General features: G+C 43.6%; 14 protein-coding genes across 14 annotated transcripts; 8 read left to right on the forward strand and 6 right to left on the reverse strand.

Annotated features, from left to right (window-relative positions):
- Positions 1-94: 94 nt before the first annotated feature.
- On the reverse strand, positions 95-1606 carry HPODL_02593 (PHO85 cyclin-6; the record flags this gene model as incomplete). Its single annotated transcript, XM_014076904.1, has 1 exon — positions 95-1606. One exon carries the CDS (start codon positions 1604-1606, stop codon positions 95-97), a length of 1512 nt encoding a protein of 503 aa, XP_013932379.1.
- Positions 1607-2023: 417 nt separating this feature from the next.
- Positions 2024-2331, forward strand: HPODL_05335 (putative secreted protein; the record flags this gene model as incomplete). The annotated part of the gene is made up of 2 exons (XM_014076905.1): positions 2024-2119; positions 2152-2331. The coding sequence occupies 2 exons, from the start codon at positions 2024-2026 to the stop codon at positions 2329-2331; spliced, it is 276 nt and encodes a 91-aa protein (XP_013932380.1).
- A 67-nt stretch (positions 2332-2398) lies between these two features.
- HPODL_02594 (mitochondrial matrix factor) lies at positions 2399-2851 on the forward strand (the record flags this gene model as incomplete). The annotated part of the gene is made up of 1 exon (XM_014076906.1): positions 2399-2851. The coding sequence occupies one exon, from the start codon at positions 2399-2401 to the stop codon at positions 2849-2851; it is 453 nt and encodes a 150-aa protein (XP_013932381.1).
- A 122-nt stretch (positions 2852-2973) lies between these two features.
- HPODL_02595 (60S ribosomal protein L34-A) lies at positions 2974-3324 on the forward strand (the record flags this gene model as incomplete). Its single annotated transcript, XM_014076907.1, has 1 exon — positions 2974-3324. One exon carries the CDS (start codon positions 2974-2976, stop codon positions 3322-3324), a length of 351 nt encoding a protein of 116 aa, XP_013932382.1.
- A 28-nt stretch (positions 3325-3352) lies between these two features.
- Positions 3353-3919, reverse strand: HPODL_02596 (Peroxisomal membrane protein PEX4; the record flags this gene model as incomplete). Its single annotated transcript, XM_014076908.1, has 1 exon — positions 3353-3919. The coding sequence occupies one exon, from the start codon at positions 3917-3919 to the stop codon at positions 3353-3355; it is 567 nt and encodes a 188-aa protein (XP_013932383.1).
- Positions 3920-4064: 145 nt separating this feature from the next.
- On the forward strand, positions 4065-4829 carry HPODL_02597 (putative secreted protein; the record flags this gene model as incomplete). Its single annotated transcript, XM_014076909.1, has 1 exon — positions 4065-4829. The coding sequence occupies one exon, from the start codon at positions 4065-4067 to the stop codon at positions 4827-4829; it is 765 nt and encodes a 254-aa protein (XP_013932384.1).
- A 68-nt stretch (positions 4830-4897) lies between these two features.
- On the forward strand, positions 4898-7486 carry HPODL_02598 (uncharacterized protein; the record flags this gene model as incomplete). Its single annotated transcript, XM_014076910.1, has 1 exon — positions 4898-7486. The coding sequence occupies one exon, from the start codon at positions 4898-4900 to the stop codon at positions 7484-7486; it is 2589 nt and encodes an 862-aa protein (XP_013932385.1).
- A 33-nt stretch (positions 7487-7519) lies between these two features.
- HPODL_02599 (Dolichyl pyrophosphate Glc1Man9GlcNAc2 alpha-1,3-glucosyltransferase) lies at positions 7520-9160 on the reverse strand (the record flags this gene model as incomplete). The annotated part of the gene is made up of 1 exon (XM_014076911.1): positions 7520-9160. The coding sequence occupies one exon, from the start codon at positions 9158-9160 to the stop codon at positions 7520-7522; it is 1641 nt and encodes a 546-aa protein (XP_013932386.1).
- A 742-nt stretch (positions 9161-9902) lies between these two features.
- Positions 9903-11612, forward strand: HPODL_02600 (uncharacterized protein; the record flags this gene model as incomplete). The annotated part of the gene is made up of 1 exon (XM_014076912.1): positions 9903-11612. One exon carries the CDS (start codon positions 9903-9905, stop codon positions 11610-11612), a length of 1710 nt encoding a protein of 569 aa, XP_013932387.1.
- Positions 11613-11708: 96 nt separating this feature from the next.
- Positions 11709-12767, reverse strand: HPODL_02601 (Ribosome biogenesis protein RPF2; the record flags this gene model as incomplete). Its single annotated transcript, XM_014076913.1, has 1 exon — positions 11709-12767. One exon carries the CDS (start codon positions 12765-12767, stop codon positions 11709-11711), a length of 1059 nt encoding a protein of 352 aa, XP_013932388.1.
- A 125-nt stretch (positions 12768-12892) lies between these two features.
- Positions 12893-15991, forward strand: HPODL_02602 (Subunit of the Nup84p subcomplex of the nuclear pore complex (NPC); the record flags this gene model as incomplete). Its single annotated transcript, XM_014076914.1, has 1 exon — positions 12893-15991. The coding sequence occupies one exon, from the start codon at positions 12893-12895 to the stop codon at positions 15989-15991; it is 3099 nt and encodes a 1032-aa protein (XP_013932389.1).
- A 1-nt stretch (position 15992) lies between these two features.
- HPODL_02603 (uncharacterized protein) lies at positions 15993-16310 on the reverse strand (the record flags this gene model as incomplete). The annotated part of the gene is made up of 1 exon (XM_014076915.1): positions 15993-16310. One exon carries the CDS (start codon positions 16308-16310, stop codon positions 15993-15995), a length of 318 nt encoding a protein of 105 aa, XP_013932390.1.
- Positions 16311-16584: 274 nt separating this feature from the next.
- On the forward strand, positions 16585-18471 carry HPODL_02604 (sucrose utilization protein SUC1; the record flags this gene model as incomplete). The annotated part of the gene is made up of 1 exon (XM_014076916.1): positions 16585-18471. The coding sequence occupies one exon, from the start codon at positions 16585-16587 to the stop codon at positions 18469-18471; it is 1887 nt and encodes a 628-aa protein (XP_013932391.1).
- Positions 18472-18576: 105 nt separating this feature from the next.
- Positions 18577-19359, reverse strand: HPODL_02605 (uncharacterized protein; the record flags this gene model as incomplete). The annotated part of the gene is made up of 1 exon (XM_014076917.1): positions 18577-19359. One exon carries the CDS (start codon positions 19357-19359, stop codon positions 18577-18579), a length of 783 nt encoding a protein of 260 aa, XP_013932392.1.
- Between the last annotated feature and the right edge of the window lie 97 nt (positions 19360-19456).

The following is a 19456-nucleotide window of genomic DNA, read 5'->3' on the forward strand; positions in this document are numbered from 1 at the left end:
TTGGAGCTACGATGAAAATTCCAAAATTTTTTCTTATTTAGTCACCGTTGCACGAGGCAGTGCACGACCAATATTATACGGACTTCTTGAATAATCATTGCTCGCGTAATTGTGACAACTTCAGCTGTTCGCGCTTCCAGAACTTCATCAGCAGGTCACCATACCGATGCATTTCCTCTACCTGGATCATAAGCTTGAAATCCAGAAGTAGCAAAAACTGCAGTTCCAAGTGATTGAGTTCCTCCAGGGGAAGGCCGCCGACTTTTGCGTATCTAGAGTTTTTGTAGAAGACATCGCTAAAGAATTTCGATGCCACCGTTATCCCAGAGATGATAAGTCTGTGGATGTTATAGCTGTCCATGACAAACAGCTGCTGTTTAGCATTTGGATCCTCAAAGCCTGCCTTTGGAGAAGAAGTAAAAGTCGAATTAAAGTCGCCGTTGTTTGCGCGCTTGGCGATCCGATCAAAGTATACCAGTAAGCTCAGAAACACCTCGTTTGTCACGGGACAGTACTTAGATATTCTCGTCAGATAAGCGTGAAGCGAAATGGCAGGAATGTTGCGGCCGTGGAATGCCAGCACGTTGGTGGTGTATTTGTTCTGCTCACCTCCGGCCTGCATCTGGTTGTCCTGGCTGTTATAGTGATCGGGATGAAGCGAATCGTTGGCTTCCACAATTTTTTGTAACAGAGCAGACAGCATTAGCAACAGGTCGTTTACCGGGTGATTAGGAATGTCCAGATGGTCTTCGTTTCTGACCTGGGACATTGGATTCAGTGGCATGTGCTCCGGGTGCCTCGAAAGCGAAGACGAGGAAAACTGAGAGTGAGGCAGGTTCTGCTGGAACTGTTGGTGGTGGTGATCTATTGAACTTCTAGGGAAGGAGGACGAATGGAAATATGTCTGAGAGGGCGCTGATGCAGAAACGAAGTGCGGCCTGTGGGGATCGTCGGTGGGTGTATGGATGGACTGCTGTGCGTCTTGATACAAGGTGCTAGAGGATGAATTAGTGGAAAACGCGATGTCTTTAGAGATCGTGGTTGTTGCAGTGGCCGGTGCAGGATGAGGAGGGAAGCCCGAGTTCCCCAACGACCCGAATTGGCTGGACATGTGCTGTGGCATGGCCCCTAGCTGGCTCATCTGTAAGGAGGTAGGCGTGAACTTGTCGTGGTAGGAGGAGCTCACGTGAGAAGGGAGATTTGACGCGTGCTGTCCGAAATGAGTGAGTTGTTGCGCAGATGGGGAGGATTGGTCTTGTTGTTGCTGTAATTTAGTGGTGAGCAGCGATCTGCGTCCTGCCGGGGCAATGTGAGAAGAAGAGGACGCCAGGAACGAAGATTGAGGCAGTCCCGATATGGAGCCCACAGATCCCTGACGAATATTCAAGGAGGACCCGTCTGTCGAGTTGGACCTGCTGGAAAACGAGTTGCGGTGAACAAACGCTGGAGGCGGGTTCGCTGACGGACTGTGATAGCTGACGAAGTTCGATGGGGATGTGATGCTTGTATACGAGGACGACTGAACATCCTGATGGTATTGGTGCTGCGCCTGGTCCTGGTATTGCTCGATGGGCTGCGGCGTGGGATTGTTGTAATTATTCAACATAAGCAAATGAGATTCGTACGCTTATTCTGTTATTAATTAATATTTTTGAGTATGAGAGAAATGGACAAATTCCTCAAAGCGGACGATATACGCACAGAATAGAAATACAGGCTGTCAGAATGTTTCCAGCATTTTATGGCTTTAGGAGCTACTTGGAAGAGCTTGCACATTGGCAGTAGGACCTGCGCCGTAGATACTACATGTACAGATGTAAACATTCGATACGGCCGAGTTTGCAACGCGCGGTTGATAAGGGGAATTTTTCGATGTTTTGACTAGAAAACCGCACAGTTAGCCATAGTACTCTCAGTTTGCTAGCTACAACCTCTGATGTCCGGATAGGCGGTTATCGTTGCAACGTCGTTTCTAATCGGCCATATAAATCCCCGTATCTGGCTGTGCCAAAAAATTTCAATAATGTCGAGAGCTTCTAAAATAACGCTCGGTGTGACATCGCTGCTCTGCGCGGCCACAACCATCGGTGTGTACCTATTCGCAGAAGAAGAGAATGATGTAAGTACAACTGGTTCGTTTACTAATCTCAGAACTTGAAATACGGGCCTGTGAAGGACGCGGAGCGTATGCAGAGGCGTCGCGAAAAAGAGCTAAATGCCAAGCAGCAAGCCAACGCTCGGGACTTCGAGGCACAGAAACTGCTCAGACAACAGCTCGAAGCTAGCCAGCCGCTTTCTGGCGAGATCGTCGAAGGGGTTGACTCGAAGTAAATCGACGGTCGTGTCGGTACCGATATAGCCATATGGGTAATCACTGGCAGCCAATAGCTTTTTAACCATGTACAGATTTGCAAGCATCGCCAGAATTGCCACTAAACCTGTTTATACTAGCCAATTCTTAAGAATGTCTTCTACATTGACTCCAGTGATCTCTACTAATGCTCCTCCAGCAGCTGCCTCCTACTCGCACGCAATCAAGGCCAACGGAACTATCTACGTGTCCGGTCAAATCCCATTCACCCCTGAGGGTAAAAGGGTCGAGGGAACCTTCCAGGAGAAGTCCGACCGTGTTATTCAAAACGTTCTGGGTGTTTTGAAGGACAGTAACTCTTCCCTTGAGAAGATTGTCAAGGTTACCGTCTTCCTCACCGACATGGAGAACTTTGGAGCTTTCAACGAGGTCTATTCCAAGTATTTCAACACTCACAAGCCAGCAAGATCCTGTGTTGCCGTGAAGCAACTGCCACTAGGCGTTGAGGTGGAAATGGAGGTTGTTGCGTTGGAGAACTAAGTGTATAGCTGAATAAAATCTCCGGCTATTAAAAAATTAAAGCTCCATCACGTGATACAAACCCGGGTTTCACGTATATTAAAATTTTCAAACTTTTCAAAAATTCTTTCTAAACATCAGCCATGGCCCAGAGAGTGACTTTTAGAAGAAGAAACCCATACAACACCAGATCTAACCAGATTAAGGTGGTCAAGACTCCTGGTGGAAAGCTTGTCGCACAACACCAGAAAAAGGCCGGTACCAGACCAAAGTGTGGTGACTGTGGAATTGCTCTTCCTGGTGTCGCCGCTCTTAGACCAAGACAATACGCTTCCATTTCTAAGACCCACAAGACTGTCTCGAGATCTTACGGTGGTTCCAGATGTGCTAACTGTGTCAAGGAGAGAATTATCAGAGCTTTCTTGATCGAAGAACAAAAGATCGTCAAGAAGGTGTTGAAGGACCAAGCTGAGAAGGAGAAGGCTAAGAAATAGGTTAATCAAATTAAACTGTCACTGTGAATTATACATCATTAGATTCGTATGCTGAGTATTTGGCAATGTAGTAGTGCACAAGGTCTCTGTAGGCTGTCATGTCGTCACATTTTAGCAGGTTAGCCATGTCAATATTGAGTGGACTTAATGGCTCTGGATTTGCAAGCAATACAACTATCGCAACCAGTGCGCTTTGCAGAGTCCATGCAGGTGACCATTTCTGTTGTAAAATGTCAAGACAGATCTCACCCGTCTTGAAGTTAACATTTGGATGGGGCATCTTGTAACACACTTTGCGAGTACCGGAGCCGGTTTTTCTCTGCATCTGCCTTATTTTCTCTTCGCCAAACACCACAAACTTGATTTGCGGGGGGTCGAGAGGATAGTTTGTAGGGATATCGATTTCCAGTCGCCACAGTGCGTTTTCAAATGGGGATTGATCTGGGCCTTTAATCACAGCGCTCCACCTGAAAAGCCCATCTTCCAAAGGATGCAGGTCAACGATCCCCGTATCGCGAATTGATGACCTTTTCTCCGCCAACTCTTTCTGAACAGCACGGTATTCCTTCAGAAGCCGCTTTTCTGTAGAAGACATGAGGGGAGCAAAATATTTGCGTCGATCGACCTTGGCTGTAAAAATCATAGATTTTATTCTACCTCCCCACACCGGTTCTTATCGGTCAAAAGCTAAATCATATATATATTATATATTCCCTTTGACACTATTTTGAGTTGTTTCCATGTTCAAAGTTGCAAGCCGCAAATCTTTTACCCTCAAGTCATCCGTTCGTCCTTGGGTCATCCGGAATGCCTCCAGCGCCTCTAACGCGCCAGAGTCTGCGCCAGAGCATGCTGTGGACCAGGAGTCGTCCGGTGACGTGCAACGCCCCAAGAAAACTCGCAAAAACTACATTTCCACCTTCCCACGCGTGCCAAGCACTAACAACATCCGCGAGAAAGATCTGTTGCTGGAGCAGTTTTTCAACGGGCACCTTCCGCTTACGAAACCTATAGAGCACAACCATCCAGCCACGCCATCCTTGTCATTTTCCCCGAACGCATATAAGAAATCCAAGGTTCAGAACTCATCGATCCTGGATAATCTGAAGAAATACAAAGACTTGAAACGCAAGAAGTTGGATGATAATTATCACCCATTTTACAGTGCTCATAAAAAAAGTCAGTCGGCGGGGATTTTGACCCACAGCTCTCTGGACACTCAGGAGCACAACCTGGAGATGCTGAATTTACCCACAAGCTACCTACAGTCACTCAAGCCATTCAAGGCTCCGCCAAGTCCGGGGAATGAGGCTTATAGAGACGATATTATTTATGTCCGAAAGCTTGAAATAGAGGAGCGCAACCTCAAGCAGCAGGAGGAGATCAATAGACGGGTCCAGGAGAATTTTGACCTGGCCAAACGCGGTCTCAAGCAGTTGGACAAGGGCGACATTGGCGAATTTTTGGATGCCATAAAACGGGATATCATCGATAAGAAAGACTAAGTCATACAAATATATATACGTATATATATATTCTAATTCAACATTAAGTTTCTATCATTATTAATATTCTGAGTGAATATTTTTTCCACCAAGTTTTATCCACCATTCCGCCTAAACGTAAGAAATCCACACGGACGTTTGTTCCCAATACGGGACACAACGAACCCGAATCACCAGGCGTTGGGTCACAGTCTTCAGACGACGAAGAATACGATGATTTCTTCGAGGAAGAATACACTTTCGATTTTGATTTTTCTCACCAAGTGGTGAACTTCGACCCGGTGAAAGTACACTCTGCTTTATTCAAGCTCTTACGGATCCACAACCCGAAGAGACCTTGGAAATATGATCATTGGCCTCTTTTCGCCTCGCTAGCAGGATTTTGCGATGTGTATACCCAGCCCTCCGACATGGACTACAATTACGAACACGTCCTATCTCTCAGACGAATTGCCAACGCAGTAATCGCGCTGAACTACAACACACACTCCCGTTCCAAGACCCCTCGATTTGATCTCGCCTTTGCGTTAGCCAACATAGTTGAAAAAATAACGGTCTTACTAAACTGCTCGGATTATCAGAGACTCGCAAATGTCAATAACGACGATACTCACTGGGAGGAAAATTTACATATTTGGACGCCGCACAAGACACTATCTGGTATAACTAGCCTTGCCGACGGGTTCCATGATTTGAAACTACTCTACAACATCGCCACAGTTTCGGTGTACTGCATATATCTCCTCTACAAAAGAGTCGGCTACAGTTTAGACATCGGTTCATATAACCCGTTCGCCGACTTTTTCTTCCAACTCTGGGAAAATCTTACACAGGTGATCATATATGGCTTGGAGATAGATCGCAGAGACGAGAAGCTCAATTTTCCAGGATATCCGCCGATTGTGCGACAAGTGATCAAAGGATGTGCTGCTCTGAGATCAATCACAGCTGCCGCAATAACAGCGAAGGACGAAAGCTATGAGCACGATCTTGAACACAGCTCGCTGTTTACGTTTATGCGACCTCTTGGCCGTCGCGCAATTACCGGGTCATTGGCGAACAAAAACGACATCCACACCTTGCCTGCCCGCGTTGGTAGCATTGATTTCGAGAATCTGCCGCTCAAATTGATTCTAAATGATAGATACGACGAAGACGTCATGTACATGTTCGAGCTGAGTCTGACGAGAGACGTGAAGGACGATCCATATTTTGCACACCACCCGGACAACGATTCTGACTTTGATATTGACTGCGAGTTCCATCCAAGCTGCCCCTGTGACATGGAGAGAAGAAAACGACAACAGGCTATCATAAAGTCTCTGGGTGACCCGATCAAGGGTACGTCGGGAGAGAAAGATCCATTCTTGCCAGATGATATTCTCCAACCTCATTTTTCGCCAATCCCTCTCCAATTCGATGAGCTAGGAAATGACCTGCGAGAAATTCCACGGGGACCAAATACACAGCTAACCGACGAGTTCGTCGAACTCTTACATAAGTCCCAAGACGATGTGGACATATTCTTCACATCTCCGGACGAATTGCTCGACCACCTGGACTATGTGTTTGACGACACAGACCACGCCTGTCCTTGCGAGAAAGTGGTGCGCAGTGTTGCCTGGATTGTCATGTACGAATATGAGGCGAGCTTGATGACCGAAGATGAGTTGCTACAGAAAGAAAATGATCCCGCCATATCAACTGAGGAGCTAATTAATGTTGTTTGCGACTCAGTCAATTACAAGGTTTTAGTGAAGCGAAACCCAAGTCTCTACTTTGCAATGATGGACGAGCTTCTGATGACCCCTGGCGCTAGATTAAAACTTCTACGTCATCTTTGCATGCAACAGTACCATCACTGGCAAGTCACGTATCTTCACGACTTGCTCATCGAGGAGCGTGGAAGAAGACAAAATGATAAAAATTCTCCTTTGGGGCGCACAGAATACCCATTCAGTCGAAAAGGGCCTCTGATCTTGACCGAACACGAAAAGAGTGTTGTTGTCGACACCTTTTTGTCTAATCAATTTGATCAGTTGAGACAGGTGGGCGATGACAAGAATTCATACGAGATTCCCTTGAAAGTTATTTGCATAATGCTCAAGTCACTCAAAATCAAGGGAGTTTGTGTGCGCAACATACAGAAATTTAGAATTGAGCTCCAGAGTTGGCTGATTCAATCTGGAGGACTGGGAAAGTTTCCTGAAGCACGCGAGCTGTTTTTCGATAGTCAGAATGAAACTCTGATTGCCGAAGAGGAGCCAAGACGGTTGACCACGGAGATAGATCGCATTCCCGAAGTGGAGCAGGACGGCCCCAAGCTCGGTGCCTTGCTTCTGTTGAAACTTTTCAAAGATGAAGGCACTGTGTTGTTGGACCTACTGCTAAACTTTGGCCAATACTATCCAAAGAAACGTCCTGAAATTCTGTTTTTTCTGAGCGACTTGGACAGGTTGGAAGACACTTTTACCAGCCAGATGCAATTGGTTGTTATATCCGATTATGTGTTCATGTATATATGGCGTGCGCTTCAGTGTCAGGATGCGAATGCAATTAGGAACATGCTACTCTGGACAAGGTTGATCGACGAGAATTACGACTGTTTGCCGAAAATCCAAGACTTTATCAACCACAAGTTTGAAAATGTTCCCTGATAGAATAATAAAGTGAGTAATGCAAACATTGACTCAGTGCGCTTTTTGCTTAGCTTCTCTTCTCTCCCACAAAGTATCATCAAGAAAGTATAGCCAGCTGAACATGTTCCAGGAGCTTATCACACCAATAGCGCAGTAGGTGCTATATGCCATGAGTCTCAGAAACTCAAACCTCTGTAATACCTCAAAATTCCTGGACTGTATGTCAAGGAGCTGTATCACACATGACAGCGGAATAAGCCCCACTATATAGAAGAAATTGAGCCTATCCAATATGAAGACACGACGCGACGTTGTGGAACTGAAATCGCAAACCTCATTGAAACTATTCGAGAAAATCACAAACCACACAAAGGTGAGCAGTGCTTTGAAAAGCCATTCAGCAGAACCGAAAAGAAGCGGGAACAATGAGACATAACCAGAAGCAGTGAGAGTTTCGTAAAGTGGAAGCAACTTACGATCGCGCGGGATCAGAAAAGTGAATGGTATAATGATAAGCATGATGGCTTTCTCGTGAACATGCCAACCAAATAAAAAGGACGCCCATGCACACAAGGTCATGGATCCGATGAACCGCTCAAAGGTTGGATTCAGGAATAAAGGCACCAGGGACAGTGACTGATAAAATAGCGTCAATAGGAAGGTGTGATTCGGCTGTATATTAGGCAGAACAAAGAACTCGACGTCCCCTACCAGTCCTCGGGTCAAGGTATTCGCAGTTTTTAATCTCTCGAGGTCCAATTGTTTGAAGATCAGTGATAGAATAGGGGCCGTACCGGGTACTCTTAATGCCACCTGAATCAAGACCCTATCAATCAAAGAATATATGGCCCATATATTGGGAGCCCAATAAGCGTGCGTGAGTCCTCTTGAAAAAGGGAACAGTCGTTGAAGGACAATGTATAACTGCCCATAATAGATGAAAGGGCCAAATGCCACCGCAAACACACCCAACACAACAGAAGCCAACCTGAATAGGTTTTTCCATTTCACGTAATTGAACGTATCGCTGATAGTGGTTGGAAATCTAGCTCGCGAATCCAGACAGTAGGCTGACAGAAGGTAAACGAAGTAGGAAGGGGCAATGTAGAGGAAAATATGCTTGAAGCACAACAAAACAGCAAACCAGAAGCCGCACTGAAGATAGTTACCGAGCTTGGCGTTGACTATGGAGAAAACCAGGATACCCATCAAAAACCCATTGTACTGGAAATGAATGTGATCCACCATGAAGAAGCCTGGCGAGAGGACAATAGAGGAAGCAACCACGAAATTGCGCTTCTTCTCTTTCAGATTGGACGACTTGCTAACAAAATACTGCAGCGATATGAAGAGTACTATTTCACTCACTATGACTGTGCTTCTTTGGAAGATAACTGTTGGCATTCCAAACTCTCCTTTAGCCAGAAGACTGATACAGCCATCTTGCGATACGCTAGCGGGAACAAAAAGGGACAAAAACCACTCGAAGTAGGCAAAGAAAGGGGGATAATCAAGAGTCCACTCGCTCGTGTTTTCTAAATACCACCTGTTCAGGGGCAATAATTTGGTGATCGAAAGCCAATTGCGATGCACATCAAAATCCGTGGAGTAGTAGGCCGGAAACAGTAGAATTTTAAGCAGCGTAGAAGCCACCCAAATGTTCCACAGCGAGAAATTATACTGGGTGGACATCAGCACTAAACAATAATACAATTAAATTTTTAGTAAGGCAGTTGGGTTTTTTTTGCTGGAGGAGCGATTTGATTCAAGAAAAGGCAACTGTTGGGCAACCAAGGTCCGCAATGTCATCGTTGCATAAAGCCAGATTTGTAGAGAATGTTTGTGCAAATTTGAGATCAGTATAAAAAGTCTCTGTTTGTGCCGGTATGTCCCAAATCCCCGATGGTGGCAGCTCATTTATGGGCAAGAAGGGAGACTGAATCAGCCCATGTCAAAAGGGTAATAAGTTAACAAAAAGCCAAGACCTGTAGCTTATTGTGTCTTTCTCGTATATAGAGACCATTTAAGTACACTCGTTAGAAACAAGTAGGTCCAGGCGGAACGCAAACCGAGAGCACGCAATATATTCTCTCGGACTTTATTACAGACATCATATCAAATTCCGCGCTCTTCTATCTTATTTTTAGAGGGATATAAATTTGAGACCGCAATCAATTTCGGCTGGGTAGGAACGGTGTACAATCGGACCAACAGGCTAGTGAAGGGATACTTAAAGCCTTAAGATATTCGTTTTTTGGCACCAATCGAATCAACGGGAAGCTTCTAGTTGATATTCCAATCCCGTGACGTTCCAATTACATAACATCACCTTATGGTTAGATCATTAAATCCCTTAAAGAATTAAACAGTTGTGCCATAGTTTTAGGAAGGCTCCGGACATACAATTCCTAGGACAACTAGCATCAAACTTCAAATGCCGTTTGTGCGTTCCCGCAAAACCACAAATATATGCCCTGCCTCATCTTCCGAGAGCATATCAAGTAGTCCCCAACAAAATTACCGAAGACGTTCTAGCGATACAATCTCAAATGACGACTTACCACTATCGATCAGCTTCATGAAGAGGCCTTCCAGATCTAGCTTCTCGGGTGAGAACGAAGAAATCATGAAACACAACACTATCTTGAACTCAAAAACACACTCTCCACCGCCCTTCCAGGAAATGTCCAAACCAGAAATAGATAACGAGCACTCACCAGAGCAAATGGGTAGCCCGGTGTCGCTACCGGACTCCAAATATGAGCTAATGTCTCCATTGGTGCGCAAGAAATCAGGGGAGCTTGTTAAATCGTCCCTCAAGCTCAATACTCTGGGTGGTAGCTCCAAATCCCTGCCCACCACTCCAACATACAAACAAGTGCATTTCGGCGGAAATATAGCTGTCAAGTATTTTGATGAAGCAGATAAGCCCAGTTCCATCAGCGCAGGCAACTCTCCCTTTGTTTCTGATGACGAATACGACTCAGAGTGTGAATCTGACGACGATGATTATTTTGGCTCACAAGATACTATCTACAGTGTTTCAAAAGAATATGTTGAGTCAGGAAGCCAGAGGTCATTTGAGAAGTTCAAGAAGTTGATCAAGGCGTGGGACTTGAATTCGGATCAATTCCCAAGAGTTTCCTACAGAGATCAAATTGATAAAGAAACACCTGTTTTTCTAGAAAGGTGTTTTTTGAGCGTGGATAAGACTGAACTACTAGGACAAATTGCCGTGAAGAATCTGACGTTCCAAAAGTCTGTGACGGTTCGATACACCTTCAACAATTGGGAGACAGTCATCAATATGGAAGCTTCGTATGTTCCGGACATCCCAAGGCTGCTAAAACGTGCGAACTATGATAGGTTTGTTTTCAGACTATCTGTTCCAACACTTTTTTCGCAGTTCTATTCTAGCCACGAACCGCTCGTGGACTTGGATCCATATTTTTATCTTTGTGTCCGATACGTTTCTGATAATCAGGTTTTTTGGGATAACAACTATCAGAAAAACTACGAGTTGCGATTCTCTACGGATGCATCTCACGCCAAAGGACCTAGAAAGAACTCTCCCCATGAAAACATGTACTCATCGAAATTCCTTCGCAAAAGTGCCAGCTTTGAAGATGTTTCGTCCAGATTGGCTTCCACAAACGCTTCAAACCCTAGATCATTTCCTGAACTGGACAACGCTCTTAAAGACCTAAGTTTGCCGAAACCTTCCAAGGCTGAACTTCACCAACAAATACCTTATGATTTCCACCAAGAAACCGTTTTAGATAGCAGCATGAACTCGCCGGGAACGCCGCTGGTTTTTCAAAATGTCAGTGCTGCCCCTACATTCACCGACTTGATGTCACCGCCTCTTCCTTTGAAAGTCAAAGATGAGAACGAACCTAACCAAGACGAAAGGGATATTTCGCCAACCACAAAAGTGCCTGAAGGTAAAATCCCACCAGTATCCGAATATACAGGTGTCGCCAACCACTCGCGTAAACCAGACATCAACTCAAAATCATATCAACAATTACTAGAGAATTACTGCTTTTTCCAAAGCCCCTCCACTGTGTCTTCATTTTTGAACAATAACAATGCTAATGAGAAGTCACAAGTTGACAACAAATATGGCCATAATTTCTATTAGCAAAAGCATTCAATCATTACCTGGTGTACAATAATTGCCATCATCGCTTACCCACTGTTCGCTAATTACTTCTTATATACTGTCAATTATAATCGATTAAACCCTTCTCTTCTTTCTTTCGGGCAGCTCCTCTTCGGCGTCCAAAAATTCGGTGTCTCCTTCTTCTTGGTCAGCGCTGGAATCGATAATCTCATCTTCTTCACCATCGCTGATTCCATCTTCATCCCCACTAACCTCGTCTTCGCTGTCACTCAACTGATCATACTTGCTCTTTAGACCTTTCATCTTTCTGGTCTGTAGTTTGCTCAGGTCTTGGGTACCAACGTGAACCTTGGCGATCTTGTCACCCATTCTATCCACATCAACGTTCTTCTTTTGAGTTGGTTGCAATTGCTTAGGCACCTTGAGTGCTTCCTTCTCCATCTCAGGGTCAGGGTATTGATGTCTACCGATTTTGAAGTCAAGTCTAGGACCTGTCTCTTCGAGCTCCACTCTTGGCAATTTTGGCTCAGCAGACTTGTAAGTCTTTAATTTGTATACGCGGAAATGAACCAGAGGGAGCTTAGAAATACTTTCGTCATTATCGTCCTCTTCAATTGCTGACACAGCAATCACATGTTGTAGTCCAGAGACGTCTTGTAGTTTGGTAACCTCTCCTCTGAAAAAGTCCAAAAATAGGGATTTAATCTGTTTGAAAAGCGGATGAGTATCAAAAATTGGACCATTGAAAACGAACATCGGCTTCAAACCGACTTGAAATGTCGCCTTCTTAAACTCCTCCAATAGCTTATAGTTGTTCAGCACAAGAAGTTCGACCATATCGTAGATTTTGTAATTAAATGTGCGCACAAAGGTTAAATTATTAGGTCTCTTCTTGTTGCTGCTCATGAAAACAAGTAAAGAAGCATCATTCTTCTCGCTGAAAAACTCTAATTTCGATGCGTCTTCAAATGGTAGGACTTCGTTCTTTTTGGTAAACCGTTTAACATCTGGCTTTTTTAGAGCAGCCAAATCCACGGAGATATCATGAAGGGCTTTGTTCGAAGTCGTTCCCGGAACAAACAAAGCCGTCTTCACATTTTCAACTATTTTGGGCTGTCTTTTATCCAGAGCTCTTTTCGAACGCGCGTTCTTGGGCTTGATCGTCCTAATCATATTGGCTATATATTTTTTTCTAACGAAAAATATTTTTAAAATATTTTTTTGAGATCCCGGATTGGGAAGGGTTACCCGGGGCTAGCCAGTTTTTATTTACCAAACAAATCTATCAATCTTCTTTCATGTTCAGTTTCAACCTTGAGAGATTGAGGAGTTCGACACCGGCTAGTTCCAACCAGTCAGCACATACAGTGAGATTGGTAGAAACTGTGCACACAGACTCATTTGTTATCTCGAGATACCCTTGTGAACTCCCCCAGCTTAAAAATGACGAAACCATTTGCTATGGATCTCTCGATTCTGCAACCGAGAAAGCTGTTCTGGTGACTAGCGAGAGAATTCTAATCTACAATTATAAATCAGGAGATATCCATCCTGTATTCCTTGAGTTCAACTATGAGAAAAATGAGCAAGGTATTCTGCCCCAAGTCAAACTCTTTCCCAACTCAACTAATAATGATACAAGTGTCGTGATCGTGGATTCTGTTACAGGGGAAATCCGATACGTAGAGTCATTGAGCCTGGCACCATCTCTGGATATCTTTGACGGCGTGCAAACAACCACCATCAAGCTTTCAGGGAGTGAAATTATAACGATTGTTGAATATTTTGCTGGAATCGGCTTAATTATTGCTACCAGCAATAGGCATGTGCTAACATTGTCGGTGAATGATCACCTTGGAAAAACAAAATTTGTTGTCAACGATGTCTATGCACCAAAGTCATTGATGAACATATTTCTTGGACTGACCTCGCATACCGCTACGAGCTACGAAAACGCAAATAAAGTGATAGCTATTGACTGCAAGAATAGAAACGCAGTCACACGTCAATTGTGCATTCAAGAGGAAGACGGAAAACTAATCATTGCAGATTGGGTGAATGGGTCGATTAATATCAGCACACAATATAACCTCAAAGCGCTCCTAGCTGAACAAATAGTGGACTCCGATAATCTCAAAATAAAGGATATTAAACTTATGGGAAACAATGACCTTGTTGTCCTCACATCCTGTCAAGGAAGTACTGGAAAAAGATTACAAATATCCATGGTCAGGATAGAAAACAATCCTTCTGTGATATATGTTCACGAAATCACTAGCATCAATACGACAGATAATTTCCCAAAGTTATCTGTGACAAACGAAATCGCAAGTATAATAACCGAGTCTTCCATCATTATGACAGATACTGAGTCTGGCTTAAATGAAAGATGGGAAGATTTTATCAATTTCAACCAAGATGTTACAGTTTATGGACATAACACTGACGAACATGGTCATATAACTGTCTTGACTGAGGAAGGTATTTACCAAATTAAAGTTGAAAAAACGGGAGACAAGTTTGCTAGTGTTGAATTTTTGAAAAACCATATAAGACAGGCATTACAATACAGCGGTAGCTTGAGGTTGCTCGATTTCAACCTTTCAAACCTGAAATTGGCCGTCAGCGCCGAGGATATTGAAAGTGCTGTTTTGGGTATTGCACAAGAAATAACATCGAACGAATTCAATGATCTAGACGATTTGACATATTTGCAGGTGAATCTACACAAAAGAGCCGATCGGTTAAAGAAACTTGGCCATTTCTGCAACGAAAACTTTGATTTACAAGAGGCCACATGGATTCAGCTTATGAAATATGTCGAGGAAATTGAGCTCTCAAGTGCACTTTACGAGAAGTTTAGCGATATCGAGCCGTTGAAATTGATCGCGGAAAAGCTAGTCAGGAAACATACAGGGTACAAAAGTCTTGATGAATATTTCAAGGATCCAACCTCATCCATAATCAGTTTCCTGGGACTTTTGGTAGCAAACACGGATCTTCAAGATCCTGCAGACTTGTCACTCTTCGGTGAAATGCTTGCCGATGTACTCAACAAAGGTTACTTAGAAACTGAGATTAACGAAGCCCGGTCTTCCAACATCTTCCAAGGAGCAAGAGAGTTTTTGTCGAGCGTGAATGAGATTTTGAGAAATCTCACAATCACTTACGCTGACAGTTTGGAAGCTGCAGAAGAGAGCGAACTGAAGACACGCGTGAGCAAAACTGTTTTAACTCTAGCATTATTCCTCTATTATGTCGAGATCACAGTGCACGGTGAACTTTTAGCCAAAAATAGGGAAGGATGGGTTAGATTATTTGTTGTTTTAGGACAACAAGAAAAAATAATACAGCTTGCAGAGAAGAATAATGATTTGGAAAGTTTATGTGAAATCCTTGATTCCGAAAGAGAGCAAGCTCCAGAAGGGGATGCTTTAGTTGCATTCAAATTTGAGGAATGTTTCCAGCGGTATGGATACCGTTTTGCAGAAGTGCTTTTTGGATTCTATGCTAGAACCAGAAAGATTCGGCTAATCCTCAATTACATCCCTCAATATCCAGATTACGTGCGCATGTTTTTGAATTCAAGCATCAACAACTATAAATTTGCCTGGATACTTGACGTGGAAAACGATGAGTATTTCAAGGCAGCAGAAAAGCTGATTGCATATGTTTCCACTGCAGAGTCGGAGGAAATTGAAAAGAAAAAGTTCGAACTGAATATTGCCAAACTTTCACTGATAGCTTTGAATGAGGATCACGACAATCTGTTGGATGAGATAGAAATACACTTGCAAATGATTGAGCTTCAATTGAATTATGCGAGATTAATTGATTCAAAAACTAAAGATGGATTCATACAAGACTCAAGATACTTGGTTGATAACAAGTTTACACATTTTGAAAGTCAGATCGGCGATATTGTGGCAAAGATGGATAAGCAGCAACAGCTGGGATTGTTTGAGATGGTCCAGCTACTGACATTAGTGACGTTTGATGAATTCAGTCACAACAATTTCGCCAACTTGTTCAAATTGTTGACTGTCATCAAACACTCCAATCCGTCAAGAGTGATAAGTAACCTGAGTGGTTATTCGCACTATCACGAAATCTTGGAAACCTTGATATGGAAAAGGCTGTTTTTGACAACTGATTGGGATGGGCTTTTGAATGGTTCTGACGTGCATACTAATGAATACTTCAAAATGATGACCGGGTTATCGACGCTCAAAATAGAACTTCCCTCTAAAGTTCAGGACTTAATGTTAGATCCGGACGATATTAATTATCTCGAGGCTGATAAAGGCCTTCGTGACGATTTGCTGAAGGAGAACGATCTGTTGTCGGAACTGAACAACAAGATCAATTTAGAACAATGGTTAGATAGATTGAAGTAAGTCAATTTTTGGTGATGATTTTTTGACTCTCGTCTATCTTGCATCTCACAAGGCGCTCCGTCATTGGTCTATCCGTTTCATAGTCCTCTTCCTTGTAGTTCGACAAAGAGTTAGAGGCTAGGCTCACTGCTCTGATGATTCTCATCCAGTTTTGCGTCACGGTTTCGATGCATCCTGCTTCCTCACCCAGAAGTTCTATTTGGCCAGCAAATTCTTCCAGTGAAACATTCAGGTGTTTCGTCAAGTCTCTTATCTGCTGAAGGCTTTCGAGCTCCTTAAGTTTCTGTTGCACTTTCACGTTTAGGGGATCCATATTCATACGATAATAATAACGCGTGAAATGAATTTTTTTATGGAGTCGCGATGCGGTCGATCGACGGGGCTTAAAATATATACACAAGACCTCTGTCATGGTCAGAATTACTCAAACGGTTGTTTGGTAGAATATCAGTTTAGCACGCTAGTCCATCGTTGAAGTTTGGTGTGCGATTTACCAAATTTCTGGACATTCACCGATATCATTAAAAATCATACACTCCCCTTTAGCCCCACATTTTGGATACAAGTACAAGCTGGCTTATCTAAATACCGAGATGTCGCAGCCGTCCACCAAAAAACGACAACGGCCGAGACCCTGTGACGCATGCGCCATCCGCCGTGTGAAGTGCGATATAGATTCATGCACCGGTGGTATTTGCTCGAACTGTCTCACTCATAAAGTTCCATGTACCAACCTCCGCGTGAGGCATAAATCCGGTCCAAAGAAAAGTACTAGAACAGTCAAAAACACAGAGGATCTCAACGACGAAATCTATGCTCAGTCTACACTACCTGCTCATGTGTGCGCATTTTCTTTGAAACAAATTATCCCTTACCTTGAGATATATCATTCGAATTTTTACGATATCTGGCCGGTAGTATCAATTCAAAGTACAGTTTCAATTTTGACACGTTCAAGCCCCTTAAAGAATGTGGAGCAGGTATTTCAACTAGCGAATGTTTTAGATGATTTTCGTATCACCATCGCCGAGGACAATGCCCAAGAATATGCTCTTTGTTGCGCATTGTGCGCTACGATCGCACAATATCACAGTTTCGTCACATACACTCCAGCCAGGAGCGATCTCAAAAATGCTGGCTTATATGCTCAAGAGGCAAGGAGGATAATTTATGAGTATAGACTGAAAAGCACACCAAATATTGATCTCCTTCTGACATCCTTCTTCCTACATAAATACTATGCTATTGCGCCTGGCCAACAGCACAAAGGTCTTATTTACCTCCGTGAAGCTGTTTCTCTTGCAGATATCTTAAAAATGCACGAACCACAGTCACTGCTTCATTTGTCACCCGTTGAGGCTCATAGGCAGAAAAAAATCTACTATTTGCTCGTGGTAACCGAAAGGTTTGTCAGCTTTAAAACTAATTTGCCCGTTCTTCTTGAACCTTCAATTCCACTCCCTGAAGCAGATTTCGAAAAATCCTCAAATTCACTTTACGGGTTCACCACTCTGTGTGCAATTTTCAGTGCAACGGATAAGCAATTCTATGTTGAGCTTCATACTAAAGTGCTCGAGACAGGGCGCACTCACAACATGTTCCAGATTCCAGAGACCAACTTGTTTCAGGATTTTACCTTGAACGGATCCACAGAGTTGAAGAGGCTGTGGCTCCTTGAGCTCCAACAGAAGCTCCAAATTAGAATTGATGTGGATAAAATTGCAACAAGTGCTCAAAAAGTGAATGTTATTGTCTCAAAAGCCTGGCTCCAGTCTTTGGGCTGGTTAATTGCGTCTGCGAATTTTCTAATTAGTTCTGATGAGAGCATTGCGGTCGAACACGAATGTTTCAAGATTAACTTTCCTCTAAAAGTTGCAAATGAGCTTCTCAGCAGTCTACAAAACCTCCCTGATCATGCCTTTAGATGCAACGGACCCGACATATCAATGAAATTACTGGAGATAGCAGACTCTCTTTACATTCTGATCAAAAGCTATGTTGACCCAGCAACCACCGAGCTAGCCTACGAACGCATGGGTGCCGTATTCGACATGGTGTTGAAGTACAAAGCTGGAATGGACTTGCCCCGAGCCCTGTTCACCAAGATCTCTAAGCTCCTAGAATCTTGGAAAGTGAATGGCTTGCGAGAAATATGTCACAATCTGTCTTCTGAATTTTCTTCTTATGAACCTGCATTGACACGCTCAGGTTCACTCGTACGCTGCAATACGAGACAGGACAGTGCCCTTTTCAATAACTCTTTTTCCGGATCAAGAGCGAATTTGCAACACAGACAGACATCTGGCATCCGGCTGGATGTTTCTTCCTCGTTATTTGCATCTTTGGAAAGAGTGTCATCTGGCCAATTTAATCCTCTCACAACACACAAAGAGCCCACTACATCAAAGGGTGTAGCTTCCTTTTTTCTCGGACAGCTAGGGCCTAATACTGCACCATTCCACGCACCTGGAGCGCCTTAGTGGACACAAAATAGCAATCCTAATGATTTGATGATATACTAATATGCCAGTGAAATTTGTCGCTAGTTGCAAAATGCACCAAACACGTGAGCAGATAATACTTGTTCACCTCGGAAATTCGAACTCGCTCAAAAGAGGTGTCAAATTCAAGTTCTCCGGCATGGAGGCAATGATTTCGGGTGTATGGTCATTTTCGTTCTCTTCATAATCTGCAGACTCTATTTTTGGATAAGAAATGTCGCAGCCATTTCGATAAAATCCGAACCTGCGAGATTCCAAAGTTTCAGTGATAGGGTGTATAAGAGGCCCGAGCGAGCTGTTGGAGTTCTGCCGCATGATAATACCGTGGATATATGCAAGCTCGTCTAATGCTAAAGCTGTTTCGGGCGATCCTGGAGCCAATCGGATGAAGGTTTGCAAGGCGTTGGCGACTTCGCTTAGTTTCACGATGACACCACTACCGTTTGTTTCAAATGCCTCGTACGGCATGTCTTTAGTCTGTATCAGAAAGTCTTTCGCGATATGAATAGGATACCTTGGATCAAAGAAATTGGCTTGATCACTCGTAGGCGATAGAAGAAGTCGATCTTTGGCCATTAACCAAGCAATTGATTGCAACCATGTTCGAGAAATTAATATATTGACCTTTTGAGACTGGTTGCGCACCTGAACGACCGACCTAGAGAGCTTGGTTTGCACGTCTTGGATCCATTCGTTTTTGAACATTAGGTCAAAGCTCTCGCTGAAAGGATCAAGTGCAGCTGTCGTGCCACGGAGCGAGTACTTGTTAAAGAAAGCGCAATCAGGAACACTGAATACTTGCGCAAGTTCGATAAATCCAGGTAGCAGATCCGGGGCTTCATCATCTTCCAAACTTGGAAGTGGCATTGTTGGCTCTAATATCACTGGTAGTTGTTTTTTGAACGAGACATACCTCTCTGTGATGAGAAGTAAGTAGTAAATTTTTTTAAATCTGTGTGATGTA

The sequence above is a fragment of the Ogataea parapolymorpha genome, chromosome VII (assembly GCF_000187245.1).
Source record: "Ogataea parapolymorpha DL-1 chromosome VII, whole genome shotgun sequence".
Lineage (NCBI taxonomy): Eukaryota > Fungi > Ascomycota > Pichiomycetes > Pichiales > Pichiaceae > Ogataea > Ogataea parapolymorpha.